This window comes from Syngnathus typhle, linkage group LG13 (assembly GCF_033458585.1).
Source record: "Syngnathus typhle isolate RoL2023-S1 ecotype Sweden linkage group LG13, RoL_Styp_1.0, whole genome shotgun sequence".
Lineage (NCBI taxonomy): Eukaryota > Metazoa > Chordata > Actinopteri > Syngnathiformes > Syngnathidae > Syngnathus > Syngnathus typhle.
In genome coordinates, this window is record NC_083750.1 from 9123744 (window position 1) to 9148157 (window position 24414).

General features: G+C 54.4%; 6 protein-coding genes and 1 long non-coding RNA gene across 12 annotated transcripts; 5 read left to right on the top strand and 2 right to left on the bottom strand.

Moving 5' to 3' along the window:
• The first annotated feature begins 10 nt into the window (after window positions 1–10).
• Window positions 11–1572, top strand: LOC133165472 (uncharacterized). Its single transcript, XR_009717604.1, has 3 exons — window positions 11–684; window positions 1077–1121; window positions 1358–1572. It is a non-coding gene; the product is annotated as an uncharacterized LOC133165472 (long non-coding RNA).
• Window positions 1573–2016: 444 nt separating this feature from the next.
• Window positions 2017–4309, top strand: ttc19 (tetratricopeptide repeat domain 19). Of its 2 annotated transcripts, none has more exons than XM_061295143.1 (11): window positions 2017–2152; window positions 2496–2602; window positions 2689–2765; window positions 2837–2947; window positions 3040–3078; window positions 3146–3202; window positions 3259–3320; window positions 3392–3486; window positions 3569–3732; window positions 3873–4035; window positions 4101–4309. In XM_061295143.1, exons 1-11 carry the CDS (start codon window positions 2031–2033, stop codon window positions 4253–4255), a joined length of 1152 nt encoding a protein of 383 aa, XP_061151127.1. In that variant the 5' UTR covers window positions 2017–2030; the 3' UTR covers window positions 4256–4309. The 2 variants fall into 2 exon arrangements, with proteins under 2 accessions (XP_061151127.1, XP_061151128.1); XM_061295144.1 differs by having other exon boundaries at window positions 3918–4035.
• dhx9 (DEAH (Asp-Glu-Ala-His) box helicase 9) lies at window positions 4306–12291 on the bottom strand. Of its 5 annotated transcripts, none has more exons than XM_061295127.1 (28): window positions 12172–12291; window positions 11462–11606; window positions 11212–11352; window positions 11018–11144; window positions 10745–10878; window positions 10516–10664; window positions 9984–10030; window positions 9493–9629; window positions 9289–9378; window positions 9049–9210; window positions 8745–8822; window positions 8460–8651; window positions 8189–8330; window positions 8043–8125; window positions 7816–7972; window positions 7540–7640; window positions 7255–7468; window positions 7085–7179; window positions 6900–6973; window positions 6643–6795; window positions 6414–6574; window positions 6239–6350; window positions 6004–6165; window positions 5816–5943; window positions 5453–5682; window positions 5240–5355; window positions 4819–5022; window positions 4306–4634 (listed from the first exon to the last, which is right to left on the bottom strand). In XM_061295127.1, exons 2-28 carry the CDS (start codon window positions 11564–11566, stop codon window positions 4373–4375), a joined length of 3756 nt encoding a protein of 1251 aa, XP_061151111.1. In that variant the 5' UTR covers window positions 11567–11606; window positions 12172–12291; the 3' UTR covers window positions 4306–4372. The 5 variants fall into 5 exon arrangements, with proteins under 5 accessions (XP_061151111.1, XP_061151110.1, XP_061151114.1 ...); XM_061295126.1 differs by having other exon boundaries at window positions 11018–11147; XM_061295128.1 differs by lacking the exon at window positions 4306–4634 and having other exon boundaries at window positions 4886–5022; window positions 5210–5355; window positions 11018–11147.
• Window positions 12292–12340: 49 nt separating this feature from the next.
• LOC133165470 (dnaJ homolog subfamily C member 5-like) lies at window positions 12341–14129 on the top strand. The gene is made up of 5 exons (XM_061295148.1): window positions 12341–12746; window positions 13065–13185; window positions 13241–13454; window positions 13527–13734; window positions 13807–14129. Exons 2-5 carry the CDS (start codon window positions 13079–13081, stop codon window positions 13902–13904), a joined length of 627 nt encoding a protein of 208 aa, XP_061151132.1. The 5' UTR covers window positions 12341–12746; window positions 13065–13078; the 3' UTR covers window positions 13905–14129.
• Window positions 14130–14515: 386 nt separating this feature from the next.
• Window positions 14516–16926, top strand: LOC133165466 (E3 ubiquitin-protein ligase TRIM63-like). Its single transcript, XM_061295142.1, has 9 exons — window positions 14516–14816; window positions 14929–15101; window positions 15210–15387; window positions 15462–15557; window positions 15629–15862; window positions 15973–15995; window positions 16065–16189; window positions 16485–16696; window positions 16767–16926. The coding sequence occupies exons 1-9, from the start codon at window positions 14697–14699 to the stop codon at window positions 16827–16829; spliced, it is 1224 nt and encodes a 407-aa protein (XP_061151126.1). The 5' UTR covers window positions 14516–14696; the 3' UTR covers window positions 16830–16926.
• A 1381-nt stretch (window positions 16927–18307) lies between these two features.
• On the top strand, window positions 18308–24280 carry LOC133165460 (dynein axonemal heavy chain 17-like). Its single transcript, XM_061295136.1, has 16 exons — window positions 18308–18434; window positions 18494–18619; window positions 18832–18978; window positions 19118–19436; window positions 19513–19877; window positions 20029–20215; window positions 20384–20530; window positions 20590–20695; window positions 20780–20883; window positions 20956–21075; window positions 21212–21358; window positions 21499–21672; window positions 21740–21976; window positions 22082–22251; window positions 22326–22461; window positions 23086–24280. The coding sequence occupies exons 5-16, from the start codon at window positions 19711–19713 to the stop codon at window positions 23137–23139; spliced, it is 1749 nt and encodes a 582-aa protein (XP_061151120.1). The 5' UTR covers window positions 18308–18434; window positions 18494–18619; window positions 18832–18978; window positions 19118–19436; window positions 19513–19710; the 3' UTR covers window positions 23140–24280.
• Window positions 23038–23955, bottom strand: tmub1 (transmembrane and ubiquitin-like domain containing 1). Its single transcript, XM_061295147.1, has 2 exons — window positions 23660–23955; window positions 23038–23534 (listed from the first exon to the last, which is right to left on the bottom strand). Exons 1-2 carry the CDS (start codon window positions 23953–23955, stop codon window positions 23168–23170), a joined length of 663 nt encoding a protein of 220 aa, XP_061151131.1. The 3' UTR covers window positions 23038–23167.
• Window positions 24281–24414: the final 134 nt, after the last annotated feature.

Sequence of the window (24414 nt, forward strand, 5' to 3'; positions counted from 1 at the left end):
ATGGGTGTGTAAAATGTCTAAAAGGCTGCCAGCGGCATATACATACATCGTTTTATTGATCGAGACAGATCGATAGACATACGCGATGTGTTGTATATTGAGATAGATCGATAGACAGACACGAGATGTGTTGAAGAGAAAAATACAAACACCGACAGGACCGCGTGGGAAATGGGGGCTCCAGGTAGTGTGAACTAAAGACTTGTGTGGCTCAACTAGCTGTGAATTAGAAGAAAAAAAGTGGGACGTTAATTGGTGAAAGACTAATGGCAGAAGTCGTCATTTCTTGACAGCAACGACGTTCAAGCGGAGGTTCGTAGTTGGCTCGAGTTGCACTTGCACTTTGCACCGCTGGGTGGCAGTGCTGCACATTGTTTGCCATCCAACTCCACGAGAAGAAGTTTCACGATGACGTAAGAACGGCCCATGTGCTTGTTCTTTGCGAGTAGAGCTGCAGCTCACCTTTAGCACGCGGCCAACTATGTGCTATTTCGTCCTGACTTTGGTCACGATATTTGAGCTGACGGAGAGTTTACGTTCTAACTGACGCAAAGTACTCTTGATTTGAATTGAGAGGTGCAAACGCTTTCAAAGCACGATGTGAGGGGAAGGACGGAGTCGAGTTCGACTTACCTTAAAAGCTGAGAAGATTCCCGCCAGCGTTGGTTTCTTGCTTGTTTCACGGTAAGTAGCTTAGACTTGTGTCGCTCCTTTAAAAGAGACATGGTGTAGAATTTAGTTTTTCAATGTTCATTCATTTAAAACATTAATTTCAGAAATGTCAAAAAAGCTCTAACATCTGCCTTGTTTTTATACAAACTTAGGATTTAGTCATGTCTAATTATATGGGGACTTGGCAACAGTCAATCGATTTGTCTTGAATGCACCCCAAAGTTGTTGTGCAGAAGTGATGAGCTAAAAGGCCGTCTGAAGCCCCTCTCCGAGCAGTCTGTTCACAGGCAGGGGGAGTGTGATGTCACCGGTCTGAAGCGTGTTCTGATCCGCCACACATCACCATCTTGTCCTGTGCTGTGCAGTGCAGTGCTTCCTATTAATTTTGCTCTCCTTGCTTGCAGACACAAGCTTGGCAAAGAGGCACCATCGTGGGATCTAATACTGTGGTGAGTGATTGAGCGAACAAAGGGGTGGGTCCGTGACAACATGCGGAGATGATGCAAACAAAAGGCCGAATTGTAGCTGCGACAGCCCGCCAGCAGTTTGTTCTCAAGGCGGGAAAACAGCTTTGACAAAAAAAAACGACCGAAGCGTTTATCTGATCCTCGTTACTTAGTTGCAACGTCGTCGTGGGCATGTGACGTACCACGGCAGCCATCTCAACTTTTGTTTTGTTTTTCAGCGCTTTGGGTTGGACTACCATCACGTGAAGAGATTGAAAGCGCAGCCTCTCCCTGTCCAGAAGGCCGTGTGCCATGCATTTAGGTATAGAGGTAGATTGGGGTCAAACCTTATGTACTTGAAAAAACAAAATAAACCTTGAGTCTGAAACTTAAATGTGCAGAGCTTAAAACTTGAAAAATAAAACTGCATTCAAAATAAAAACACTTGTTTGAACTGTTTCTTGTTTCATTTCAACTGCCATGTGAATACTGCTCATAGCAACATTTTTTACAGGAATGCAAATAGTTACTTTTATCATATAGTTACTAACTCTGTTACTTTTTGGATCAACTCTAACCCACAACTTTTTTTATAGTAAAGTTCCCAACACTGATTTAAATACCCATTTTCACAATACTGACCAGGATATAAATAGTAGTAAATTGTGAAAAAGAACATGCACTAGCTGACTCATTTATCTACAACCGGTCAAATTTTAATACTGATACCGTTGAAAAAAGGCGTTTAACGTGAGTAATGTTGCATTCGAGAAAGATGGGATTTCCGACTTGCGACCTTCCAAGAATGCAGCATAAACCCAGGCTGCAGAGCGCATTTCGAGGCGCGTCTACACGTTTTTTTAGGGCGGGCAGAGTGATGTCATCACTTCCGCATAGGAATCACTAGTCAAGATGGCGACGACCTGCGCGCAAACTGTAAGGCGAGCGTGCAGGTTTATGTTTGGACGTCCTGGCTTTGCGGCGAGCGGCTCCATTTTCCCGTCGCGTTGCTTTCGGAACGCTCCGCCGAGCAGGTAAGTACTAAGTACTCTATCTCTATTCCAGCGCAAGTACTCACACTCTTCCTACAGCAACGTCATCAACCTCCAAACATAAGGTTATTGGGTAAAACGTAGTGACGTAATTGTTGTGGGGCGGGGCGTCCATGAGCAACAGTCTCCCTGTACTTTGACAACCGCAAAATACATTACCTAGCCTGGCAACACCAGCCCACATACAATTGTACATCATCTGGAGCACTTGCCTCCGCTTACAAGCATGTGTCCACAATCATTGTTGCATTTGTGTTTGGCTCTGACCAACCAATCAAAGAGGACATTTTTTACACCCATTCTGACATGTTTGTTGCTTTTGTAGTAATGATGGAGTGTTGGGGATCACTGGAGTTGCCCTGCCACAAAGAGGAGGAAGCGGAGGCCAGCGACCCAGGAGAGGAGAAACCGTATGGACGGCGGCAACGGCAGGTAAGCCATGTCGTCCTTAGGCCAACTTTATATCTTGTTCTCCTTTTTGTTTGGTTTCCCCCACAACTGCCTTGTCGCCCTTTTAGCCTTTTTGTTTTTCGGCTCATCCGAAGAGGTGCCGAGCAGCGAGGAGGAGCTGATTTTGCTTCTGAAGAAGGCCAAGGTTGCAAAGCGCCACGTGCATTTACGAGCTCACCTCTCGTCATCTCCCCTGTCACGCGATCTCGTCCGCAGCTCAGCATGTTAAGGGGCGAGCTGGAGGCGGCCTCGTCCTTCCTGCACGCCGCCGTCGCCATTGCACAACGGGAACGCCACCAAGCGGCAATCATCTACACGTACAGCCAGGTTGGAAAAGGCGGTAGCGTGGAGTCTTTCTTGTTGCAGAGTCCAGCTTCTCATATAGGCGTTTTGGCCATCACGTGACAATGTCTCCTCAGATGGCCAACCTGGCCTACGTTCAAGGTCACATGACTCAGGTGAGTAGGAGTTTGTTTGGTGGCCCATGGCTTCCTGCAGTGTGATGTCCCGCCTCTGGCCCAGCAGGCTGAGAAGCTCTTCAAGGCGACCATGAGCCACATGCTGGCCAACGGGACGCCGGAGGTGAGCCACCTTTAGGCCCACTCACCAGCTTGCCACTCAACAATTCCCGTTTGCAGGACGACAACGCCTTTGTGGAGATGTCCCTCAAGCTGGCCACCATGTACGCCCAAGAGAACAAGTAAGAAAGAAACCCTAAGGGTCGCCGGGGTCAGATCAGGTGAGTCCTGACCATGCGTGTGCGTGTGTGAGGTCGGAGCTCGCCGAGCATGGTTTCAGGTTCTGCTTAGAGACTTTGGAGAGCAAAGTGCAAACGCTAGAGACGACGCCAGCGGATGAGCGAACAGGTGAGCGCAGGTTTGAAGGAGACATGTTTTTCATCTTGCCCTCCTTGTTCTTCACGCGCCACGTTTCTCTCGCTCCTGCCAGAGGCCGATGAGGTTCTGAGGAAGGACACCCATCTGCTTCTGGGTTTGTGTTTGGACTCTCACGCTCGCTACCTGGCGGCCACAAAGCGACTGACCCAGGCCGCCGCCCACTACCGCAGAGCTTTGGATATCTGCCGGCAGGAGCAGGGTCCGCATCACCATCAGGTGGGAGACAGCACATGGTCGTTAGAATTAAGTCTGCTGATGTTGGTCATGCATGAGAAGGATGACTAGTACTGAGATTGAAGTACTTTTACTCAGTCTGAGAAAAGAAGTGTGTGCGTGTATGTGATACTCACCCGCAGACGCTGGTCCTGATGAGTGACCTGGCCACCATTTTGGATATGCAGGGTCGCCACGACGATGCCCTGGCGCTTATCAGTCAGGCAGTGGACGGGGGCCGAGTCTCGGGACACCAGGACCTTCACGTCCTCCTGGCCAACATGGCCGCTCTCCTGCTGCACGCAGGTGGGACGACGAGTCGCCTGGTGGGCCGATAACGGCGAGCTGTCCTTCTCGGTTTACGTCTTCAGGTCGCCGCGACGACGGCCTGCGCACCTACCGCGAGGCCCTCGATCTGGCGCGGGAAGTGGATGACGGCGAGGCTGTCCGGCACATCTTGCAGAACCTCAACCGGGCCACCAAGACCGACCCCAGCCCAGAGGAGGCGGAGCAACATGCTGCTTAGATGAGGGTCATAGGTCAAAAGGAGGGGAGAGGAAATAAAGGAGGTTGAAATCAACGAAGCCTGTTTGGTGATTTATTGAAGCTGAGAAGACAATGATGGCCAGCGCAAAGTTTCCTCTTAGTAACCACCATAGCCGCCTCGGCCGTAGCCCCCTCGGCCGTGGCCTCCTCGGCCGCCCCACCCTCCACCTCGGTAGCCCCCTCCTCCGCCATACGGCCCTCTTTCGCCTCGATAGCCTCGATAGCCTCCTCGGTAGCCCCCTCTTGCTTGGCCATAGCCGCCTCCCCCTCTGTATCCCCCACCTCCCCCCTGGTAGCCTCCTTCTCCGCCCCCTCTGTCAAGGCGTCCCATCTTGGGGGGGCGAGGACCATCGCCCATCCTGCAGAGAGACAAAGGTGCCCGTTAGCGTATCATTCTTTCAAAGAGTCGGCAAACATTGCATCACTCTGTGTGTGTGTGAATCGCCACCACCCATTTTGGGACCGATTTAAAAAGACAAGACGAACTGAACGTTTGTATTGTTAAGCACTCCAACTCTGCAAAGAAAGCAGTTTCTTACTCACCTGCGGTTGGCGGCGGCGGCCAGGTTGATTCCCGCGGCGGAAGGCTTGGACACGTGTCGGATAAGGTTAAGCAGCCGCTGGTTGCTTTGGTCCAACTGGGAGATGTGCTCAGGCTCTTTGCTCACGTCCACCACCACAGCCTCCAGCGCCACCCGGAGAGCCAGGATGTGGCCTGCAGTCTCGTGAGGGAGCCGTAGCTTGATCCTGTGCGCATCACATGAGCTGTTTACTCCTTTTTCTGGACTTTTTATGTAAAGTCAAGCGTACCATCCGGCGGTTGAAGTGCTTGTGATTAAAAGGGAGGGGGGGGGGTGAAATATGAAAACATACGAGGACAGCCCCCGCTATTGCCGCTACCTACACCTTCCAACAGCGCCAGGCCAAGGGCTACCTTGCTTAATGGAGTGGATTCATCTCTCACCAGTCGTCCAGCTCCACCACTTCTCCGTCGGAGGAGGCCTTCTTGCAAGCGAATAGCAGAAGCTGCAGGGCACTAACCAACGTCATCCCTTTGGCGGAAATGGCTCGTGTGCGAATCTGCCGAGGCCGCACAAAAACGATAAGGCGTACTTCGGGAGCGGCCCGCGATGTGCTTGCGCTAGTCGCCAACAGCCGCTCGGAGCGCTCACGTCACCTTCTCGCTGAAAACGAAGAAGGGCGACGGGTAGGCGAGGTCGTGGTTGGTGAAAGGGCAGTTGACGGAGGTTTTGTGGATGAGGGCGTTGCGTCCCTCCGTGGTGAGGATCTTCCTCTTCTCCTTGTGAAAGCAAACGTTGGGATAGGCGCCGTACGTCAGCAGAGACACCACCACGTCCAAGTTGTTGTCCGGGCCCACTGCCGTGAACGTCTGTGTCAACAGAGACTCTGAAAGGCATGCGTGCCATCGCAACATTAGGACACACCCACACAAACCATCTTTGGACAAACTTCTCTCAAAAAAATTGACACCATTCAAGCGGGCACGGCAACGGAGCAGCTCACAAACCCGAGCGGGTACCTTCGGGGAATCCAGCGTTGGCCAGGATCTCCTTGAGCTGGACTTTGGCCTCCCAGGTCATCCGTAGAGTTGCCATGTTGAGACGTTTGTGTTCGCAGAAGCGATTTTCCGCCTCCTCGCCGTTAATCCTGAGAGGGAGTTTGAGGCCATGAGCGGCGGAGGGCGGCTGGTGGTGACATTGCACCCACCTGACTTCGTCCCAGGCCTGGAAGACGCACAAGAGTGCGACGTGGTCTGAGAAGCGGGTGCCGGCAAAGTTCCTGTGGACGAAGCCCAGACGCTTGCCCTCGGTAATGAAGGGTTCTTGGAAGCAGGTCGCCGCCGAGATGGTGCACATGGCGTCTCCCACGCTAGACACACATGCACACGCGTCAAGACAGGCAGCAGGCAAAGCAGCAACAACAGCAAGTGGAGGAAACTGACTGGAAAATGCAGCCCATGATCATCATCTTTCCTAGCCGAGGCTCGATGGGCAAGCGGGCCAAAATGCGCCCCAGCGGAGTCAGCTCATCGTTCGAATCCAGCGCGTCCAGTTCTGCGCATAAAGCGGAGGTTGTTGCATGGCCGCTGCGTGCGTGTGTGCTCGTGCGGGCCTCACCTCTGAGCGTGTGTTCCGCCTCTATGACGGCATCCAGCGGCGGCGGCTCGATAGCTTTAGACAGGAAGTGACCGATGGCGCCGAGCCTCAGCAGCTTGATGCTCAGGGCAACTTCATGCAGCGGAGTTCTAAAGATCTCGGGAGTCATGTGGGTCTCCAGCCTACAAGCACACGTGCACGCAGTCAATTTACAGGGGCGGGGTCGTGGTCGCTGTGGCCGCGGTCATACTTGTCAAATCGCGCGCGGCTGCAGAGGTGGAAACAGAATCCGGCTCGAACTCGGCCGGCCCGCCCTTTCCTCTGCTCCAGGTTGGTTTTGGAGGCCCACACGGTGGCGTAGTTGGTCATGTTGTTGTGAGATGTGAACAGCTTCACCTTCTGCCTGCACGCAGGGTATCATGACATGGACAGCCGAGTCACTCAACACATTTCATTTCCTTTCGTTTTCAAGATGTCGGAGAGGGAGGCGGCCGCGACGAAACTTACTTGCAGGAGTCGATGACGTAGACCACGTCGTTGATGGTGATGCTGGTCTCGGCAATGTTGGTGGACAAAATCACCTGCGGGGGCAAGACAAGCGTGACATGAAATGAGACGACACGCGTTTTGAGTTGGCACAAAGACGCAAGATGGCAGAGAGCCACGCCGCCGGCCTACGAGACGTAACCAACCTTCCTGACGTTATCCGGCACAGGATCAAAGACTTGCCTTTGCTCCTCTCTGGGAATCTGAGAGTGTAGCGGGAGGATGCGGTATCGGCTCGGGCCTGGAAGTACAGCACAGAGCGACGTGACACACCGGCAAAGCGTGGGCAGCCGGCCGCCACGGAACGTGGACGTACCAAAGTGGGGATTGCACTCCAGGTGGCGCTGCATGGCGTAAATGAGGTTCCAGCCTGGTAGGAAGACCAGGACGGCACCCAGCACGTGCAGCGTCTCAATGTACTTGAGCAGAGCCTCCACCAGCTCGAAAGACAGCTCCTTCTCGTTCAACTGTGCCATGGAGCGCTTGGTTTCCGCCGAGTACTCGTTCCCGCATAGCACGTTGCAGTTGACCTGCGAGGGCACGGCAACGCTCAGGCGGTGAGGCGAGCTGCCACCGGGCAGCCAGCGTTGGCATAACTTACGTCTTCGTCTGCGCCGCCTTCCTCATCTTTGTCTCTCTTCTTGCGCTCAACCGGGGGCGGCACAAAGTTGGTCATTTGAATGCAGTCTTCCAGGAAGTACTCTGTGCCGTACATCACACAAACATGTCAAAGCACTTTCACGGTGCTCTCTAGTGAAGCACAACGGCAATGCGCACACACAAACACAACTTTTGGTTTGTCTTGACCTCGACAAGCACACGCTTGGAGCCGCTCAAATGAATGGATCTTTTTTTCTGGTGTCGGCATCGTCCCCACCTTGCACGGAGAAGGTGCGTCCGAACACTTCGATGACCGGGCAGTCGAAGAAGTACTCCCGGAACATGCTGGTGTCGATGGTGGCCGACATGAGGATGACGCGGATCTCCGGGAATGCCAAGACCACGTCTCTGAGGACGACCATCAGGAAGTCCGTCTGTGGATACGCACGGGGACAAAAAGGTGAGGTGGGCGAAGGCGAGGGCACTCGCTCGCAAACGGCTCACATTGATGTCTCTCTCGTGGATCTCATCCACGATGACGTGGCTGATTCCTCGAATCCCCGCCTCCAGTTTTCTCAGGAGCACGCCTGAAAGAGAGAGCACGCGTCAGGGCAGGCCGCCCGAGCAAAAGAAGACATCGCCCTACATACCGATGGTGCAGAAAAGGATGCTGCCGTGAGGGCGGGGCAGGATGGACTCAAAGCGGACGCTGTAGCCGCAGCTCCGACCTAGATCCTCCGCCCTTTCCGTGGCCACGCGCTCCGCCACCGACACAGCGCTGATACGTCTGGGCTGAACACGGCAACCAAAGCAGAACAGATTTCAAGATGAAAACCACAAACGGAGCTCGAGAAAAGATTATTTACACCACTCCAGAAAGCAAGAGATCCCTGACAAGTTCCCAGTTGACTTGCGGCACACCTGCGTGACCACGATGTTGCAGTGGGCGGCTTGGCCCGCCTTGATGAAGCGGTCCAGGATGTACTGTGGGACCTGAGTGGTTTTGCCGCAGCCGGTGGCCCCTCTGATGATCACCACTGAGTTGTTGTTCACTGCGGACATAATGTCCTCCTCGAATTGCTTGACAGGCAGCTGCTCGCGCTCGCTCAGCATCTGCGCAGACGCAAGTTCCATGACATCCATGAGGATCTGCACTCGAGTTAAAAACTTGCCTCGTCTCAATAAACGTCGGTTCGGCTCAGGTACCTTGTGAAGGTGCTCGTCGTGCTCCAGCCGCTCGGTCATCTCATGCTGAAGGTCATTACTGATTTGCTCCGGCGTGCACTGCGACAAAGCGGAAGCGCCTTGGTGACAACAAGCTCAATTGGGCGGACAAGATCAGGCTGCATCGAAATCATTTTTTTTTTTTTATCAAAGATGGATTAGCTCCTCATTGTTGCAGATGAAATACAAGTTGCAACGTTTGCCTGAACGCCGTTTCCGCCAATTGGATGTCAAATAAGTGTAGCAAATTGCCTGACGACCGCGCGGGACACAACGGCTCACTCACAAAGGCCAGCGGGCCCTCGTCGATGTTGCTGCTGGTCCAGGGGTTCCAGTTGACCTGTGGCGGGGACCACGGCACCACGCCTGCCCCACTCTGCCGCTGAGATGGCTCGAACGCCGCCACCTTGGCGGGAAGCAACGATACGGTCTCGCCGGGGTTTGCAGGCTGAACAGGAAGTAGAAGACGGCCTCAGAGGAGGTTGCTGTGTGCGTGTGTGTGTCTGTGTGAGGCGTGATGACTCACGGGCGGAGGGATCCGCACCCCGAGCTCCTCAACGACAACGCTGAGCTGCTGCTGGAGCTCCGGAGACAGCGGCACGTCAAACACTTCCAGCTGCAGACGTAATCGACGCACACGGTCAGAGTCGGACTGGACGACGCAGACTCAAAATAATCTGGTAGTGAAACATTTAAAAGGGCAAGAAACGAACGGGCGGCCAGCATTTACGCGTTCTCCCTCCTTCTTCTTGGTGATGCCCGAGTAGGCCTCGATGACACCCAAGTGGTACAGCTGGCGCACCAGAGACAGGGCGCACGACTGCGCCGCCAGCTTCTTGTTGGAGCCATGCTCGCGTGCGGTCACACCTGCAGGGGGGGTGGTTGTCACATACGAATAGGTCACCACACAGCGACTCAAGAATCCGTTAGGGCTCTGTTGGGAACACCTCCCTCAATCAGAAGGAACGGAGTTTCAAGTGCATGGGGGACAAGGCAAATTTGGGCGCGCCCATTCCGAAAAGGAGGGAAAGCGAGTCGTCCAATTACAACTTTGATTATTATGACACACGCCACAATTACAAAATTGGGTGGATATTACGGAAAGGAGACAAGCCGACGACGAGGTGCTGCGTTATGTCTCGGCGACACGGATGACGTCAGTCAAAACTTTTCTCTGCTCAACATTCCCAACACAGCCCACGGGAGAGCGGGAGGTCTTACGGCGGCCAAGTTGTCGGACATGCAGCTGCATCTCGGCGATGAAGCTCCTGCGCACACACATTCCATTAAGTTGAGCACCGCCGCTCAGACAAGACACTAGTCAACTCACCTGACCCCACTGACTTTTGTGCGTTTTTCTGCCGGACTTGAGCTTCAAGGGGCGGGACCTGGCCGCCTGGGGGGCGCGGCCCGCGGAGACGGCGTCATCAGAACAGATCTCAAAACACCACCAGAAGCCTTTAGTGCTTCTAAAGCCATTCTGGTGTCTTCCCTTCGGGTTCTGATGACGCCGGGCCGCGGCCGTCCGTGACCTTGCAGTCGTCCAGCAGAAAAGCACACGCTAGCTAAAGAAGGTCACCAGCAGCGGGCGAGCAGCATCGCCAGAACAGAAGGTCAGAACCGTGGCCGGTCCACCGTGGCTCTTAAAGAATTCAAGTGAGAGTTTAAGAGCCACGTGAGGCCCAAAGATGTTTTCAGAGTGCGGATGCTGCTCGTCCGTCTGGACTTTTCGCCGGGAGGTTCCGCTGCAGACCTGTTGTGGTCGGGCCCCACTTGGCTGTATTTATACTCAGCGCTGGTCTTCTCCTTCTGGAAGAACTGGTTGAGACGGGCTTTGGCGTTCTCCAGAGTCCAGTTGCCATGAAGACTGGCGTTCAGGTCAACCTCCTCCGACTCCAGAGTCTGCGGGTCACAAAGTCAGGCGGCAAATGGCTTAGCCTTTCTGGTTGCCGTCAATGCGTGGCAAGTGAGCGTCGTCCTACCGCCTGAGCTTCCTGTTCATCCCGCCTGGCGTAGTAGTCCTTCAGGTTGGCGCCACGCTCCCAGTCAGCTCCCCCACCGCCGCCAGAGTACCCCAGTCCAGTTACCCCCGGAACTGGAGCAGCCCGCCTCTCTTCTGCGAGGCGCAGGCAAAACACAAAAGAGGCTGACCACTTTCCGTAGCAGACCGGCTTTTCACTCAAAACGGTTTTGTCATTGGCGTTTTGTGACAGCTACAACAAAGCAGACGTTTGCATAAAAAATACACGCGTCACCTTGTTCCGCCTTAACCACCAGATGAGGTGGCAGCGGCCCGCTGGACGGCAGACTCCCAAAGGGCGCCTTGGCTTCTCCGTCAGGCTGATGGGTGCCCGGCACGCCCGCCTGCTGGGCCACGCCCGCCTGCTGGCACAAAATACTTGTTAGCGCGAACCTTCTCATAGGTTGCGCGCCGCACAGCGGGACTCACGCCAATGGCCGGAACCTCGGCGGCGCTCATTTCTCCCACCCGGACCAGAAAGTTGACAAAGTCCCGAGCGGCGTTGGACTGGGCGTCTTTCTTGTTGGTGGAGTTGCCCATGCCGGTGTAGTTGAAGCCGTCCACGCGGACCTGCGGCACAGACCAGGAGAACATCTTGGAGGCGCCGGACGAGGACAGTCGCACGTCCGTCGGTCCTCACAATTGTGCAAATGCACTCGAAATGAAATGATGAACACACCTCACACGTGAAGCGGTTTTTGGTGCCGGCGGCGCGGATGTCATAGTTAGGGGTTAACTTTTTTTTGCCACACCATGCGTACAGGAAGTTCTTGATGTCAGCCATGGCAAAGACGAGATGAGCGTCTTTCCCTCTTGCACCGACACTGCGCAAGCACAAAACAATCTTCATTGCATAATTTTGTGGTTTACATTGGTAAACCCTGACGGTCTTCTCTTCATTTTTATTTTCTCTTTATGGGTAGGAATTGAAAGAACTTACATACGTTTCCATGTAAACAGGTTAAAAACTAAGAAGGTTTTGGGAGCTTTAAATTCGGATTCAACAAAACGGTCAAATAAAAGATTTGGGGTCCCGAATAAAGTCACCACCAATTGCTGCATTTCGACTTTTTCTTGATTTAAAAGAAAATGATGCCCGTGTCACACATCTTAACTTCCTTTGCTGTCATTTCAAGCTTGGACCTTAAGACGTCCAAATATTTCACGTTATCGTACATTGCGGACATTTTACATGCGATTCCTTAGCATTAGCAACAAATTGAATTGAACAAAAAATGACCCGCTTTTCCACGGTTTAGCTGAATGAGCTAAAACAAAAGAGCCAAGGCTTTGCCCGCGCTACTCTTATTTGCTGCATTTCGCGTCAACTCGCCGACGTTAACCGACACGGGCGAGCTTTATCTCTTTGTCAAAGCGTTTTTTGCTCACATTTGGTGTTGCTCCTGCGAGTAACGCTCAAATAACGGCTCCGTGACTATCAGTACGTCGTCCCGACAGAATGCCCTCGTCTTCTTCGGTTTTGTTTTGAGTTCACGCGCACCTTATGTGCATTGCTGCCCCCTACTGATCAGCAAACATAACTGAGCCCGACCGTGGAGAATAACTCAATGAAAATGTATTGCACATGAACGTTTGACTGAAATTGGTTGGAATTTTTGATATAGAGAATTAACCACTGGGCTTTTTTTGGAGGTCAAGGCCGGGTTGGAGATGGAAAGACTAAAACAATGTGTTCATTCTCCTTTCTTGCCTTTGTTCCAACCTTTTCCCACCTTTCTGCTCCTAGTGTTATGGAGGTGCAGCAGATGTCACCGGAGCCTCCTCAAGACTTCACCTGCTCGATCTCTTCCTTTCTCTCCTCCTCCTCTTAACTTGGTCTCCATAGCGACAAGAAACAGGATAGCGCTGCTGGACACCTGAGTCCAGCAGCTGAATGTTTCATGGACTCACGCGCGAGTAGGAGCAGAAGAAGCCACAAGAACCTGAAGCGGGCAAGCACACAGGTAGCAAGCGAGTGCTCTTCTCTTGAGATGGCTTGCTTATATATTCTCATCTGCCTTTCTGTTGCGTTCACTTCTCTACTCTTGCTATTTCTCTGTCACTCCTTCCCTTCTCCTTGTCGCTTTTCTTGTATTTTGTCTTCTCTTGTGGACCGTGACACTTGCAGCCATGGAGCGAGGCCACCCTCCTCTGTTCAACTCTCGCATCTTGTCGTCTGCTCTCCTCCAATTTCTTTTCATCTTGCTGGTGCCTCTCTTTCCTTTTCTATTTCTCTCCCTTCCTGCGGTCTTCTCATCTCCCTTCTTGCGTTTTGCGGTCAGGTGATGGTGTCAGGATGTCGGACGGCAGGCAGCGAGCCATGTCGGCGTCGGGCGAGTCTTTGTACGCACTCCTGGGCGTGGACGCGGGATGCAGCCACGATGACATCAGGAAGTCCTACAGGTGAGACCCAGTGCCGGGGGGCTTTGCGCCTGACTTTCTTGCTGCGTGTGAACAGGAAGCTGGCGCTGCGTTACCACCCGGACAAGAACCCGGACGACCCTGAGGCGTCGGAGAAGTTCAAGGAGTTGAACGCGGCCCACGCCGTCCTGTCCGACCCCGGCAAAAGGAACATCTACGACGCTTACGGTTCCCTGGGGCTCTACGTGGCTCAGCAGTTTGGGGAAGACAACGTCAAGGCCTACTTCACGCTCACCACCTGGTGGGCCAAGGTGGGCAGCGCCACCGTGGAAACCCGCAGTCGGGCTCTCCGGGAGGTGACGGCACGTGTGCTCTTTGCGCAGGCCTTGTTTGCGCTGTGCGGGCTGCTAACGGGCTTCTACTGCTGCTGCTGCTTGTGCTGCTGCTGCGATTGCTGCTGCGGGCGCCTCAAAGCCACCGCGCCCCCCGACGACCAGGAAACGGCGGAACCCTACGGCGACGTGCAGCAGCAGGAAGACGAAGACCAGGAGGAGGAGGACCGGGAGGAGATGGAGCTGCACCCATCCAAAGGTGAGCAGTCTTTGGGTGCATTTCAAGTGAAAGCCGAAATGGCTTTTCCACGAGACGCGTTTGTGTGCGCAGACGTGAAGGCGGCAATCATCCAGCAGCCAAACATCGCCAGCGAGAAAACGCAACTCATCTCGGACGGGCGGCGCAAATATGGAGACACCTACACATGATGCTGTCAGCAAACGTCCATCTGCCTCTCAGCTTCTTTTTCGAGGAATCCCATCTTTACTGGCCTTGCTTGATCGTTTTCATTCAAAGTCCCTTTGAAAGGGCGAACACTTCCTTCATTCGACTCCCCCGACGGACGCTATTTCGTAAACCTAATTTGTACCTGGGTTACACCAAACGATTCCCAATGCAGCCTAGATCTTTGTCGCCTGCTCCTGAGACTACATTTCAATGTTATCAATAAAAGTTGAAGAAAGAAACAATGCAGACTGTGTGAATAAACAAGAGGGGGCATCCATTCGCCTGGACCGGCACGAGTGCACCTGCGACCATTTGAACTTGAAAAGACCATAGGTAGAGGCCGGGCGGGATGGCAGACTCTGGCTAACAACATGGCGTCCATAAACCATGTGACGTGGACTCAAGCAATGACACAGCAGTGCGCTGAGCTCCAATGACAGCCTGACCTTAGCGCCTCCCCCTCTCACTCACTCATATGCGCTGCGACATGCCTCCCATGGCTTTGGACATGTATGGGCATGTCGGCATGGCAACAGCTGACAAGCTTGCATGTGCGCATACCCGTGTCTAAAAACAGACTCAGAGGTGACGCGCTCTTCTTGCTTGACTCCTTCATTGTTTGTCCTCCGGATCACCCGTTCCACAACGTCCGGGTCTCAATGGTGTTGTGATCTTCACCCGGGGGCGGTCTGGGGGGGGGGTGTCCCGTTCTTGGCAAGGAGCTGATCTCTAAAGTGTCCCGGTCTTGGCAAGATACTGCCGAGGTGAGTGCCATGGAGAGCCTGGAGAAGCAGCTGATCTGTCCCATCTGCTTGGAGATGTTCTCCAAGCCTGTGGTCATCCTTCCGTGTCAGCACAATCTGTGTCGCAAGTGTGCCAACGACATCTTCCAGGTAAGAGTCACAGGTATCCAAACAGCTAGCAAGCACCACCAAGACAACGGAAAGGCCAAGCGAAGATGATGGTGCTCATTCTGGAAATCTCCAAACCTTCTCTGCAACGCAGGCAGCCAACCCTTACCTGACCTCCAGAGGTAGTTCCACAATGTCCTCCGGCGGTCGCTTCCGTTGCCCGTCATGCCGCCACGAGGTTCTTCTGGATCGCCACGGTGTCTATGGACTGCAAAGGAACCTGCTGGTGGAGAACATCATTGACATGTGCAAACAAGGGAATAGCTGGTACTAACACTCAAGTGCACCCCTGTAGCAATGCTCGCTTTTTCGAATACAATGACGTTCCATAAGTTTGAGAAGATCTGCAGTAATTCACACGGTCACATCTATCAGCAAGGCGACAATTCCTGTGGAGGAGGCGCAACATCCCGTGTGCGAACATCACGAGAAAGAGAAGATCAACATCTACTGCCTGAGCTGCAGCGTCCCCACTTGTTCTCTCTGCAAAGTCTTCGGAGCACACAAAGACTGCCAGGTGGCACAACTCGACGTCGTCTTCGCCAAACAGAAGGTAAGCGTCGGAATCGGAAAGCATCTTCAGGAAAGTGGTGAACAAAACATCCCGGCGGGCACTTGTGCACCCAGGCCGAGCTGAGCGAGTGCATCTCGCTACTGGTGGCCGCCAGCGAGAGGATCCGGGCCGTCATGGGGCAACTGGACGACACGTGCCGTGCAGTGGATGTCAGTAGGTCTCGCCGCCGTCTTGGTCAGCGTTACCATAAAGCGCAAGTCTGGGCGGACTGTGTTTCCAGGATAACGGTCGCCAGCAAAAGTCCAAGGTGTGCGAGTCCTTTGACCACCTCTTCGCCATTCTGGAGGAACGAAAAGGCCACCTAAACGCCCGCATCGGCGCCGAGCAACAGGAAAAATTGGACTACATTGCGGGGCTGCGGGGGAAGTACAGCCAACAACAGGAGAACGCCGCCAAGCTCCTGGAGAATGCCATCAACATCATGGATCACGCCGAGATGGCCGTCTTTCTGCAGGTTAGCCTCAAGGCGCCGAGTCGCTCGGGTTGCGCCGGTTCTGCCGCTTCATAGCAAATCAAGAACAGCGTGGCCAATTTGAAGCAAAGCCATTGTTGTTTTTCTCTTAGGACAGCAAACCGCTGCTGCAAAAGTGAGTCCCGATCAAGGCGCTCATTTTCCGGCAACGCGACGCTAAGCCTAAGGCCGGGCGTGTGTGCAGGATGGCGGCGGGAAGCGACACGTCAAAGCTGGAAAAAGTCCGGTCGGGATATGAGAAGATGGAGCACTTTCGCGCTAACATTAAGCGCCAGAAGAGGGCGCTGATGGCTGTCAACTTTGTCAAATGTAACATGCGTGACAATAATCGCTGCTGGTGTCCGTGTTAGCTAGCTTGTGCAACAACAGAAGCATTACAAGATGGCGCCAGAAAAATCACGTGGCCACTTACTAGCGAGATCTTAAATAGGCCAGATTCTGGTTCGTTGACTAATGAATGCCTCAGCTAGTCGTGGTTGGTTAGCATGTCATTGTTGGTTTGCACGTTATCGTTAGTTAGCACGTCATCGTTAGTTAGCATGTCATTATTCGTTCGCTTGTCTTGGCTAAGTGTCGATGAAAGTGCAAACACATTGTCTCCTAGTGGATGGCAACAATGTCGGCGCCAACAAGGAAGACAAGGTTGCTGAGGGTAGTGCATCCAAAATGGGCGGATCTACGCTGGCACCCTCGGGCAATCACCAGCCTGTTTTGGAGTTACCCTTGGAGGCCCCGCTCCCTCTGATCGGGGCTCCTCCTCCGGACAGCCAGGCCGTGCCCCCTTCGGCCCCATCTGCACCAAAGCCCGCCCCGCAGGTACAGCATGGCGAGCCTGGACCGGCTGATTGGTCTCCATGGTCATTATATTTCCCCTGTTGCGTTGCAGGCGGCGTCCGAGGCTGAGGATGCAAACAAACACGTGTTCTCCTTCAGCTGGCTCAACCACTAGAAACTTCTTCTTTGTCCTCACCCTCTTTCGATCCTGTTCCCCGTCATCAACATCGCCTGAAAGTGAAGCTGAGAAATAAAAGACAAATGTGGCAAAATGTTTGTTGATGACATTTCTTTGACTCTTGTGAAAAAACAATCAATTATTTGATCCCGACTCATCTTATGTCCTTCTTAATTTTGAGGCTTTTGTATCCAGCAAAGGAATGAAGCACGATTCTAAACACCACGAAAAGAACAGTACGCCACCGCCATCTTGTTCACCCCTCCCCCCTTTCGTAAAAGCGGATGATGGCGACAGTGGGTGATGACATCACAGCTGTGAGCTGACGATGGCGCTCTGTGTGACAAAGCAGTCGAATAAGACGATGTCGGACTTGTCGTCTGCGCGGGTGGGTAAGTCCCGGCCGGTCTGGAGGGGACCAGAGGAGAAATGGAACCTGACGACAAGCGCGTGGAGTACCTGAGGCCTCTGCTGGTGCAAAGCCTGCAACTGGATGAAGAGAAGTGGCCGGACTTTTTGAACGCTAAGAAGCACCAGGCCCACTTGAACACCTTATTCAACACCAGAGAGATGATCAACCTCTTTGTGTGGGTCAACGCCGACGGCAGCGGCTGCCTGAGCTCGGACTTTCCTGAGGAGGGCCGCAAGGTCATCTGCTTGGGCAAAACGCAGCAAGACGCGGTGAGCACCGATAACATGAATGACATATTGCTGCTGGAGGAGATCCACTCCGAGGACGTACTCACCTTCATCGCCGCGCTCACTCAGGAGGTAAGCTAGCCGCCGCCGATGCGTATGACCGGCGCTAACTGGCACTGGCGCCGTCCCCACTCTTTGTCCCCTTAGGTCATCTGCCCGTTGCTTAGCAACCCGGCCAACAAGGACGATTGGCCTCCGGGGGCGGCCGAGGAGATGCTCAACTTGATGGAGAGACTCAAGAACCAAGCTCTCGCCATGAAGGCTCGGAAGGAAGGCTGGACTTTTCTGCCACTTCCCAAACGTCTCCATGACGACGAGGACAGGTCAGGACGCAATGGCGAATCCGAGGGCGGCCACTTGTCACGTTGCCGCTGATGGCCCCGGTCACACGCTCTCTTCTCGAGACAGGGAGACGTGCGACGTGAAGCTGCTGCACGCCTGCGAGTCGGTCATCATCGAGTGGGCTGGAGTGGTGTCGGAGTTATTGGAACGGAACCCGGCCCAGGCGCTCCTGGATGGACTCAAACCGCCACCATCGGAGGAGTTCAACTTCTGGAGCAACAGACTCCGGAACCTGCAGCTCATCCTGCAGCAGGTCAGCACATGCTCAACGCAGGCTGACGTCAGGTCACGCTTAACCGACTTGTGACGCCGCAGATGTCAAGTGACAGCGCCCAGCAGGTGGCGTCCTTGCTTCAGTCTGCCCAGGGGGCCTACAGCGCCACCCTGAAAGAGATTCATGCCGACGTCCAAAAAGGTAAAAAGGAGCCGGCGATCCGGAACCGGGGCGGACTTGAGCTAACCTGTCAGCCCTCAGGACTGGCCGAGGCCCAGGACGCCAACGACAACCTTGCGCCTCTGCAGCATGAGGTGGAGGAGCTGGAGCAGCTGGATTATACGCAGGTAAGAGATGACCTGACGCCCGCCATGACTATGAACATGATGGGTTGCTTTTGTGACAGCTGAGGGACAACATGGCCGTCGTGATGGAGAAGGTCCATCAGGTGTGGATCAGGTCGCACTTTCACTGCAAGCCCTGCTGGATCGTCGTCCTCCTGGAGGAGATTTGCAACTTCTTCATCGAGAAAGTACGCTGCCGCCGTCCTGATCTGAAACGCTGATATTACGCCATCAGGCATGGCGCGGGAGGAAAAACAAAACAGTGACATGTTTCCAGTCCAGGTGTTTTATCAAAACAAGATAAAACGCGTCAAGTACAAAAGCTGAGCTCGATGGCTCACCTTGTAAAATATAATAGCAAAATGCTGATGACGAGCATGCTTGTGTTCTCGTGTTGCAGAGCAGAGACTTCCTGCACGGACAGGAAGTGATGCGCGGCCTGCTTTTGGATCCTGCGCAAGTTCTGGATGATGTCCGAGTGGTGACCTTGACTTTGCAAACTCTCAAGGACCAATACATCCACCACAGGACGCTGCTGGAACAAGAGGTGCCAGAACCTGCCGCTGTCATCATGGCGGCTAACTTTGAGTTAGCGGGCGACCTTTTTGCTTTGATGCATTCCTCCCTCCCTCCTGTTCGCTTGGGGGCAACACAACTTTGCGTTACCATGGTAACTTTGAATGCAGGACGGAGGTTTGCACCGCTGGGAGTTTCCATCTCATCTGGTCTTCTCTCGTTTGGATGATTTCCTGATTCGCCTGCAAAGCATCCAGGCAAGCGTGCACTTGAGCACTTGTATTGCTGCTCCACGTTGACCTTCCTGTGCGTCTCCCCAAACAGGAAGTGTATCGTGTGCGCCTTCAGATCCAGCTGGAGCAGGTGGTGGTGGCCGGCGGTCGCGGGCGGATATGGACCGGCGCCGTGCAAGGCGCGTGCCGAGACTTCCTGCACCAGCTGCAAGTCCTGGCCGACTGCAAGAGCGACGCCACCGAGCCCGCCGATGGGGTGAGCGGCCTTTTTGCGCTCTTTCTGAGCGGGGTCGACCCGCCACGCTGACTCCCGCCCCTTCTGCCACCGTCAGAGCTTTGCGCAGCAGGCCGCTTCCTTCCAGGAGCACGTGTCCCACCTGGAGGCTCGCTTGGTGTCCATTTTGCGAGGGGCGCTTGACGAATGCCCGCTGCCGTCCGCCGCCGTCAAGGTGGTCACCATATTTGGGCCGCTGCTACAGCGCCACGCCATCCGGAACCAGCTGCGCCCTCAGCTCTCCAAGCTGGTGGACATGGTCCTGCGGGAACTGGACAGGGTGCAGGCGCTGGTTAAGACTAAGCCCGAGAAAGGGGTCTCGTCCAAATTCAGCACGTCGCCGGCCGTCACCCTCAGATGGACCAAGCAAGTCATGCTCAGGGCCAACAATGTTCTGCACAACTTCCAGGCAGTCCAACATCTGTAAGGGCAACGCACAAGCGCGCATGTGCAGCAGAGATAGCAAAAGTCTTCATACACTGTTCCGAAGATCAAGATGTACACTATTTACCAAAAAAAAAAAATACCTCTGTTCAATGTGCGGTCAATATCAAGTGAATTTTGATGTGCGCAGGTGTGTGGATTCATGCGAGACGGTGCGTCACAAGTTCCAGAAGATCGCCGACCTGCTGCTGGACATCCGAAGCTCCGTGCGTCAGGAGTGGAGCCGCCAGCTGGACCAAGACGCCGCTGCCGTCCTCAAGCTTCCGCTGATCCAGGAGGAGGAGCTCGGCGTTTTGGGAATCCCCTGCGGACAAAAGGTTATTTATCATCAGAGCTCGGCTTGAAAGAGGAGCACAATGGTGGCCCACTTTATGCGTGTCAAAAAGCAACTTGGGCTGCTTTTTGCCCAGCACGGGTCTGGTTAGGGGATGCTCCGATTGAGCACTTGCTGGCCCTTTTTTTTCCACGGCTGTGTGTGTGTCCAGCTGGAGGGGCTGCTGAGGGACATCAAAGAGGCTCGTTGGGAGAAGGATCTGGAGCTCCGTCCCGAGACTGCTGAAATTTTGCAGAGCGGACGACACATCGCCAAAAGTTATCTCAGTCTTACCAACATCGTGTCCTCCTACAACCAGGTATGTGCATGCTGGATCACTGGTCAAAGCTTTTTGTGACTGCCGGGCCGGCCCTCCAGGTGGTGGAGAAGGCTCTGCCTGTGGAGCTTCCTCTAATCCGGGATGGGCTGGAGGAGCAGAAGCGAAGTCTGTTGGAGCTACAACGTAGCACCTGGACCAGTAAAGGTGAGGAGGAGGTCATGTGACTTGTGATTGAGCATGCTCAAGAGTTTGGAAAATTCATATTCAGGAGGGACTGCATATGTTCAGGTGTCCACGAATTGATGGAGCAGAAGACGCAGAGCTTGGCGGTCTTCTTTGCCTCCGTGAACGAAGCGCGAGCCAACATGGCCGCCTTGGTGACCATCATGGAGGTTGGTCAACACCAGCGTCCTCTTGCCCACGAGCGACTTTGTGCTAGCTCGTGACGTTCGTCCCATCCCCAGGGCTGGGCGGCACTTCCCCTGCTCAGTCGCTCAGGAGACTTCCTGGAGAGGGGCGGAGCTACGGAACAGACCTACGCGCGTGTGCGGGAAGACGGCGAGGAGGTCATTCGTCTGATCAAGGTAAGGTCAGGCCGTTGATATCATGTTGGATGTGGCAAAGGGGCGGAGTCAAACCCCTTTGTGGGATGTTAACTGTTGGTGGCCGCTGGACCGCGCTGCTGTTGTTGCGGAAATCCCAATGACGAGGTGTCCTCAGGAGAGCTCGGTCCGGTACGGCGTGAAGGACGAATCGTCGCCCGAGTGGTTGGCCTACCTGGACCACGCGGACCAGGTGGTGCAAGACGGCGTCCTGCAGATGATGCTACACTCGCTCAACTTCCTGTCGCAGAACACATTGCCCGCGGTGAGTGCAAGGAGTCTAAGGACCTGATGCAATCGTACATTATGGCGAGCTTTGCCCACCTTGGCTGGTTTTCATTTGCGTAACCTCTCCAGCTGTCCAAATGGCTGCAACCGGGCCGCTGACTGTGTGTGTGCGTGCAGAGTTCCGGGGGCGCCTTGCTGCAGGTGTCGCTGCAGCTGCAGCCAACAGGAAGCGTCTTTGATCCGTCCCTGACCTCTGACCTGACCGAGGTCCTCAAGTCCTTCATCTCTGATGTCCTCGCGGCCGGCGCTCTGCCACCCCGGCTCGCCGGCGCTCACCGAGGCAACTATCAGGTGAGCCGCCACCGATTGGCGCGTCGCCTGGAGCCACATGAACGAGCCGTTCTTTGTGCGGCCGCAGGAGGCGCTGCGGGACAACGCCGAGCTAGCCGAGCTGGAAAAGGAAGTGATGCAGCACTTGCAGGAGGTCAACCAGGAGGCAGAACTCCTGAGGGCCAACCTGGACCGCTTCTCGCCGCTGTGGCTGAGTCCCAAACGCAATGTCATGCAAGAATTCCTCACGTACGGCAGGAGGCTGAACCAGGGCGAAGAGGAGGTGGACAAGGTCCCGCCCACGCTGGCCGACTTCCAACGAGAGGTGAACGCAAGATGACTGTTGCATTTTTTGAGAGGTGGCGCGCTTCCATTTGGAGATCCAGGGCGCATCCTCACTGCCTTTTTGGGGGTGGGGGGGCACCCACAGATCAACAACCTACAGAAGCAGCTCTCGGAGTTGAACGAGCTGGAGGACTACCACCTGGTCCACGGCTGGCTGCAGGTCGACCTCCAACCTTTTAAAGACAGCCTTCGCCTCTTCATCAACAATTGGATCAGCTTGTACACGCAGCACCTCCTCAAGCTGGTCCGTCACAGGTAAAGCGCAAGGCCGCCCTGGCTCGGAAGGTCAATCATAGCAAATGAGTCTCGAATCAATCGTGTTTGTTCAGCATGTCCCGACGCAACGACGATGACGATGAAGAAGAAGGCGACAAGTCTGCGGGGTGTCCCTTCCCCCTGACGGACACCATCATGCTCCTGGAGACGGTCAACGTGGAAGTACCTGAAATCATCACGCTGCTGCAGGTGTGATGGCGACATCGCCGTGTTCTTGGGAATCCGTCACTCTTCATTCCCAGGAGGGGGAAAAGGTGCAAAGGTCGACACAGCCCGCTTCAAATGCCACCCCTATGAAAAATGGGCAAACCAAGTGGCAAACTTGGTCCACTCTTCATGTGCAGGCTGAAAAAAAAGTGGCAAAGCTTTCAGAAGATGTTGCAGCAGCACCTTTTGGGGTCGCCACAGTTGAGTACGCTAGTTGCGGCGCTAAGCGCGGAGCCCCCCCAATTGTGCGCGGCCGTGTGTATTTGCTACTTGTCAACAAAGCACTTGATGTCCATCCATGTGGTGATGTGTTTCAGAGCGACGCCGTGAGATGATTTAAAGAGCAGGTCACATGATCGCCGCTGCTGTTTTTAAAGTCACATGACTGTAGTGGCATTACTTTTCAAAGGACTGCCACCTACATATTACCCACAATGCACCTCACCGTCATCGACGGCAACGTCATCAGCTTTGGACTCAGCGGCGGCAGATCTAAAAAAAAAAAGAAAACCAAAAAGCCCAAAACAAGGCCTAAATTTTACGAAACACATCACAGCATAGAGTGTAAATAAATGATTTAATAGAATTTCTTTCGTCAACATCCAGACGGGCGGCCATCTGGTGGCGGAAACCGACATGGAAGAGGCACAAAGAAGATGAGGACGCGGTCCGGAAAGAGCGCCAGTGTCTAGTGGCGGTACGCGCCAAAGGCCAGCAGGCTGAGGAAGACGGTGAGGCCCAGCAGCAAGGCGGACGCCGGCGCCGTGAAAAGGTGGCGGTACTGGATCTGGCAATACCACAGCACGGCCAGCCCCAGCCCCAGCAGCGGCACCATCAGGCCGCCGCCATTCAGTGTTGCCCGGACCCGCGCAATACCCGTCCCTACTGCTCCCTCGGGCGGAACCGGCACCGCTGCCGTGCGCTGCGAGGAGACATGACAGTGCAGCACGCAGTTGTGCGCCAGGTGGAGCGTCTCCAGCGTGGCACCGTCGTCCTGCAGCAGTTGACCTTGGTAGATGAGACGTACGTGTCCCTCCTGGCCCGCAAAGTAGGTCCTGCCGATGAAAGAGACTGTCGGACTCGCAGCCCAGAGCATGAAAGAAAAAAGCTGCCCGGGACTCTTCATGAAAGCACTTTTTTTCTTGACCTTAAGGAGTCGGCTAGCGAGCGAGCAAGTTACCTCTTGATGTAGCCGATGGTGTCCTGGGGCTTGACGTGCGCCGTTCTCTCCGTGTCATTAAGGAACTTGAGTCTGAGTACCATGTTCCTCTGGAAGTCGCCGTCAGGCGCCGGCCCTTCCGTGGTGGAGGCGGGGGGCTGGTCTGGAGGAGAGGCGGCCCGAGGAGAGGCGGGCTGGAGCGGGTGCGGTGGCTCCGAGGTGCAGGTGGAGGCCCACGCCAGCAGCAACACGGCCGCCGCCGTCAGCGCAACCAGCAGGAGCGTCACCTCATCGCCCACGCCCTCGATCAAAGCCATCGCCGCCCAGCACCCGATTGCACGGGACCTGAAGGGTAGGGGGCGCATGTTTGATTTTCCGACCCGACTTGGTGTAATGATACACTCTTGCTCCATTGCCCAACTTGGCCGCCCCCCCCCCTCGTTTGCAAATGTCATTGCTTCTCATAACTTTTATTTCTCAGAATTTTTTAGCTGCAACGCAGTCCCCTGCCCATCAACTGCTTATTTGCATTTTTCAGAATGTTCTTTTCATTTGCCCATAAATTGTTGAGCCACTTCCTGATTTGTCATTGCTCCTTCATTTATTTATTAATTATTGCATTAAACGCTAACACCTCCACGATGCTTCTGGGTGTCATGATTGATGGTTTTTTTGCTGTCCCCCGCCCTCAAAAAGAAGTCCAATCGGGTCCCCCAGCACTAAAAGAACAGTGAGCAGAGTTTGGACTGGGAACGGCAGACTTCGGCAAGCATTTG

Coding starts and splice junctions, on each gene's coding strand:
- ttc19 (XM_061295143.1), top strand. CDS start 2,031: ATGGCGACGACCTGCGCGCAAACTGTAAGGCGAGCGTGCAGGTTTATG. Junction 2,603..2,688: donor ATGGACGGCGGCAACGGCAG/GTAAGCCATGTC, acceptor TCGCCCTTTTAG/CCTTTTTGTTTTTCGGCTCA. Junction 3,321..3,391: donor ATGTACGCCCAAGAGAACAA/GTAAGAAAGAAA, acceptor TGCGTGTGTGAG/GTCGGAGCTCGCCGAGCATG.
- dhx9 (XM_061295126.1), bottom strand. CDS start 11,566: ATGGCTGACATCAAGAACTTCCTGTACGCATGGTGTGGCAAAAAAAAG. Junction 7,180..7,254: donor GGAGTGCAATCCCCACTTTG/GTACGTCCACGT, acceptor CTGTACTTCCAG/GCCCGAGCCGATACCGCATC. Junction 6,166..6,238: donor ATCATGGGCTGCATTTTCCA/GTCAGTTTCCTC, acceptor ATGTGTGTCTAG/CGTGGGAGACGCCATGTGCA.
- LOC133165470 (XM_061295148.1), top strand. CDS start 13,079: ATGTCGGACGGCAGGCAGCGAGCCATGTCGGCGTCGGGCGAGTCTTTG. Junction 13,186..13,240: donor GACATCAGGAAGTCCTACAG/GTGAGACCCAGT, acceptor GCGTGTGAACAG/GAAGCTGGCGCTGCGTTACC. Junction 13,735..13,806: donor GGAGCTGCACCCATCCAAAG/GTGAGCAGTCTT, acceptor TTGTGTGCGCAG/ACGTGAAGGCGGCAATCATC.
- LOC133165466 (XM_061295142.1), top strand. CDS start 14,697: ATGGAGAGCCTGGAGAAGCAGCTGATCTGTCCCATCTGCTTGGAGATG. Junction 14,817..14,928: donor GTGCCAACGACATCTTCCAG/GTAAGAGTCACA, acceptor TCTGCAACGCAG/GCAGCCAACCCTTACCTGAC. Junction 16,190..16,484: donor GGCTGTCAACTTTGTCAAAT/GTAACATGCGTG, acceptor ATTGTCTCCTAG/TGGATGGCAACAATGTCGGC.
- LOC133165460 (XM_061295136.1), top strand. CDS start 19,711: ATGGTCCTGCGGGAACTGGACAGGGTGCAGGCGCTGGTTAAGACTAAG. Junction 19,878..20,028: donor TTCCAGGCAGTCCAACATCT/GTAAGGGCAACG, acceptor TGATGTGCGCAG/GTGTGTGGATTCATGCGAGA. Junction 21,673..21,739: donor CTCACCGAGGCAACTATCAG/GTGAGCCGCCAC, acceptor GTGCGGCCGCAG/GAGGCGCTGCGGGACAACGC.
- tmub1 (XM_061295147.1), bottom strand. CDS start 23,955: ATGGCTTTGATCGAGGGCGTGGGCGATGAGGTGACGCTCCTGCTGGTT. Junction 23,535..23,659: donor ACCATCGGCTACATCAAGAG/GTAACTTGCTCG, acceptor TTTCATCGGCAG/GACCTACTTTGCGGGCCAGG.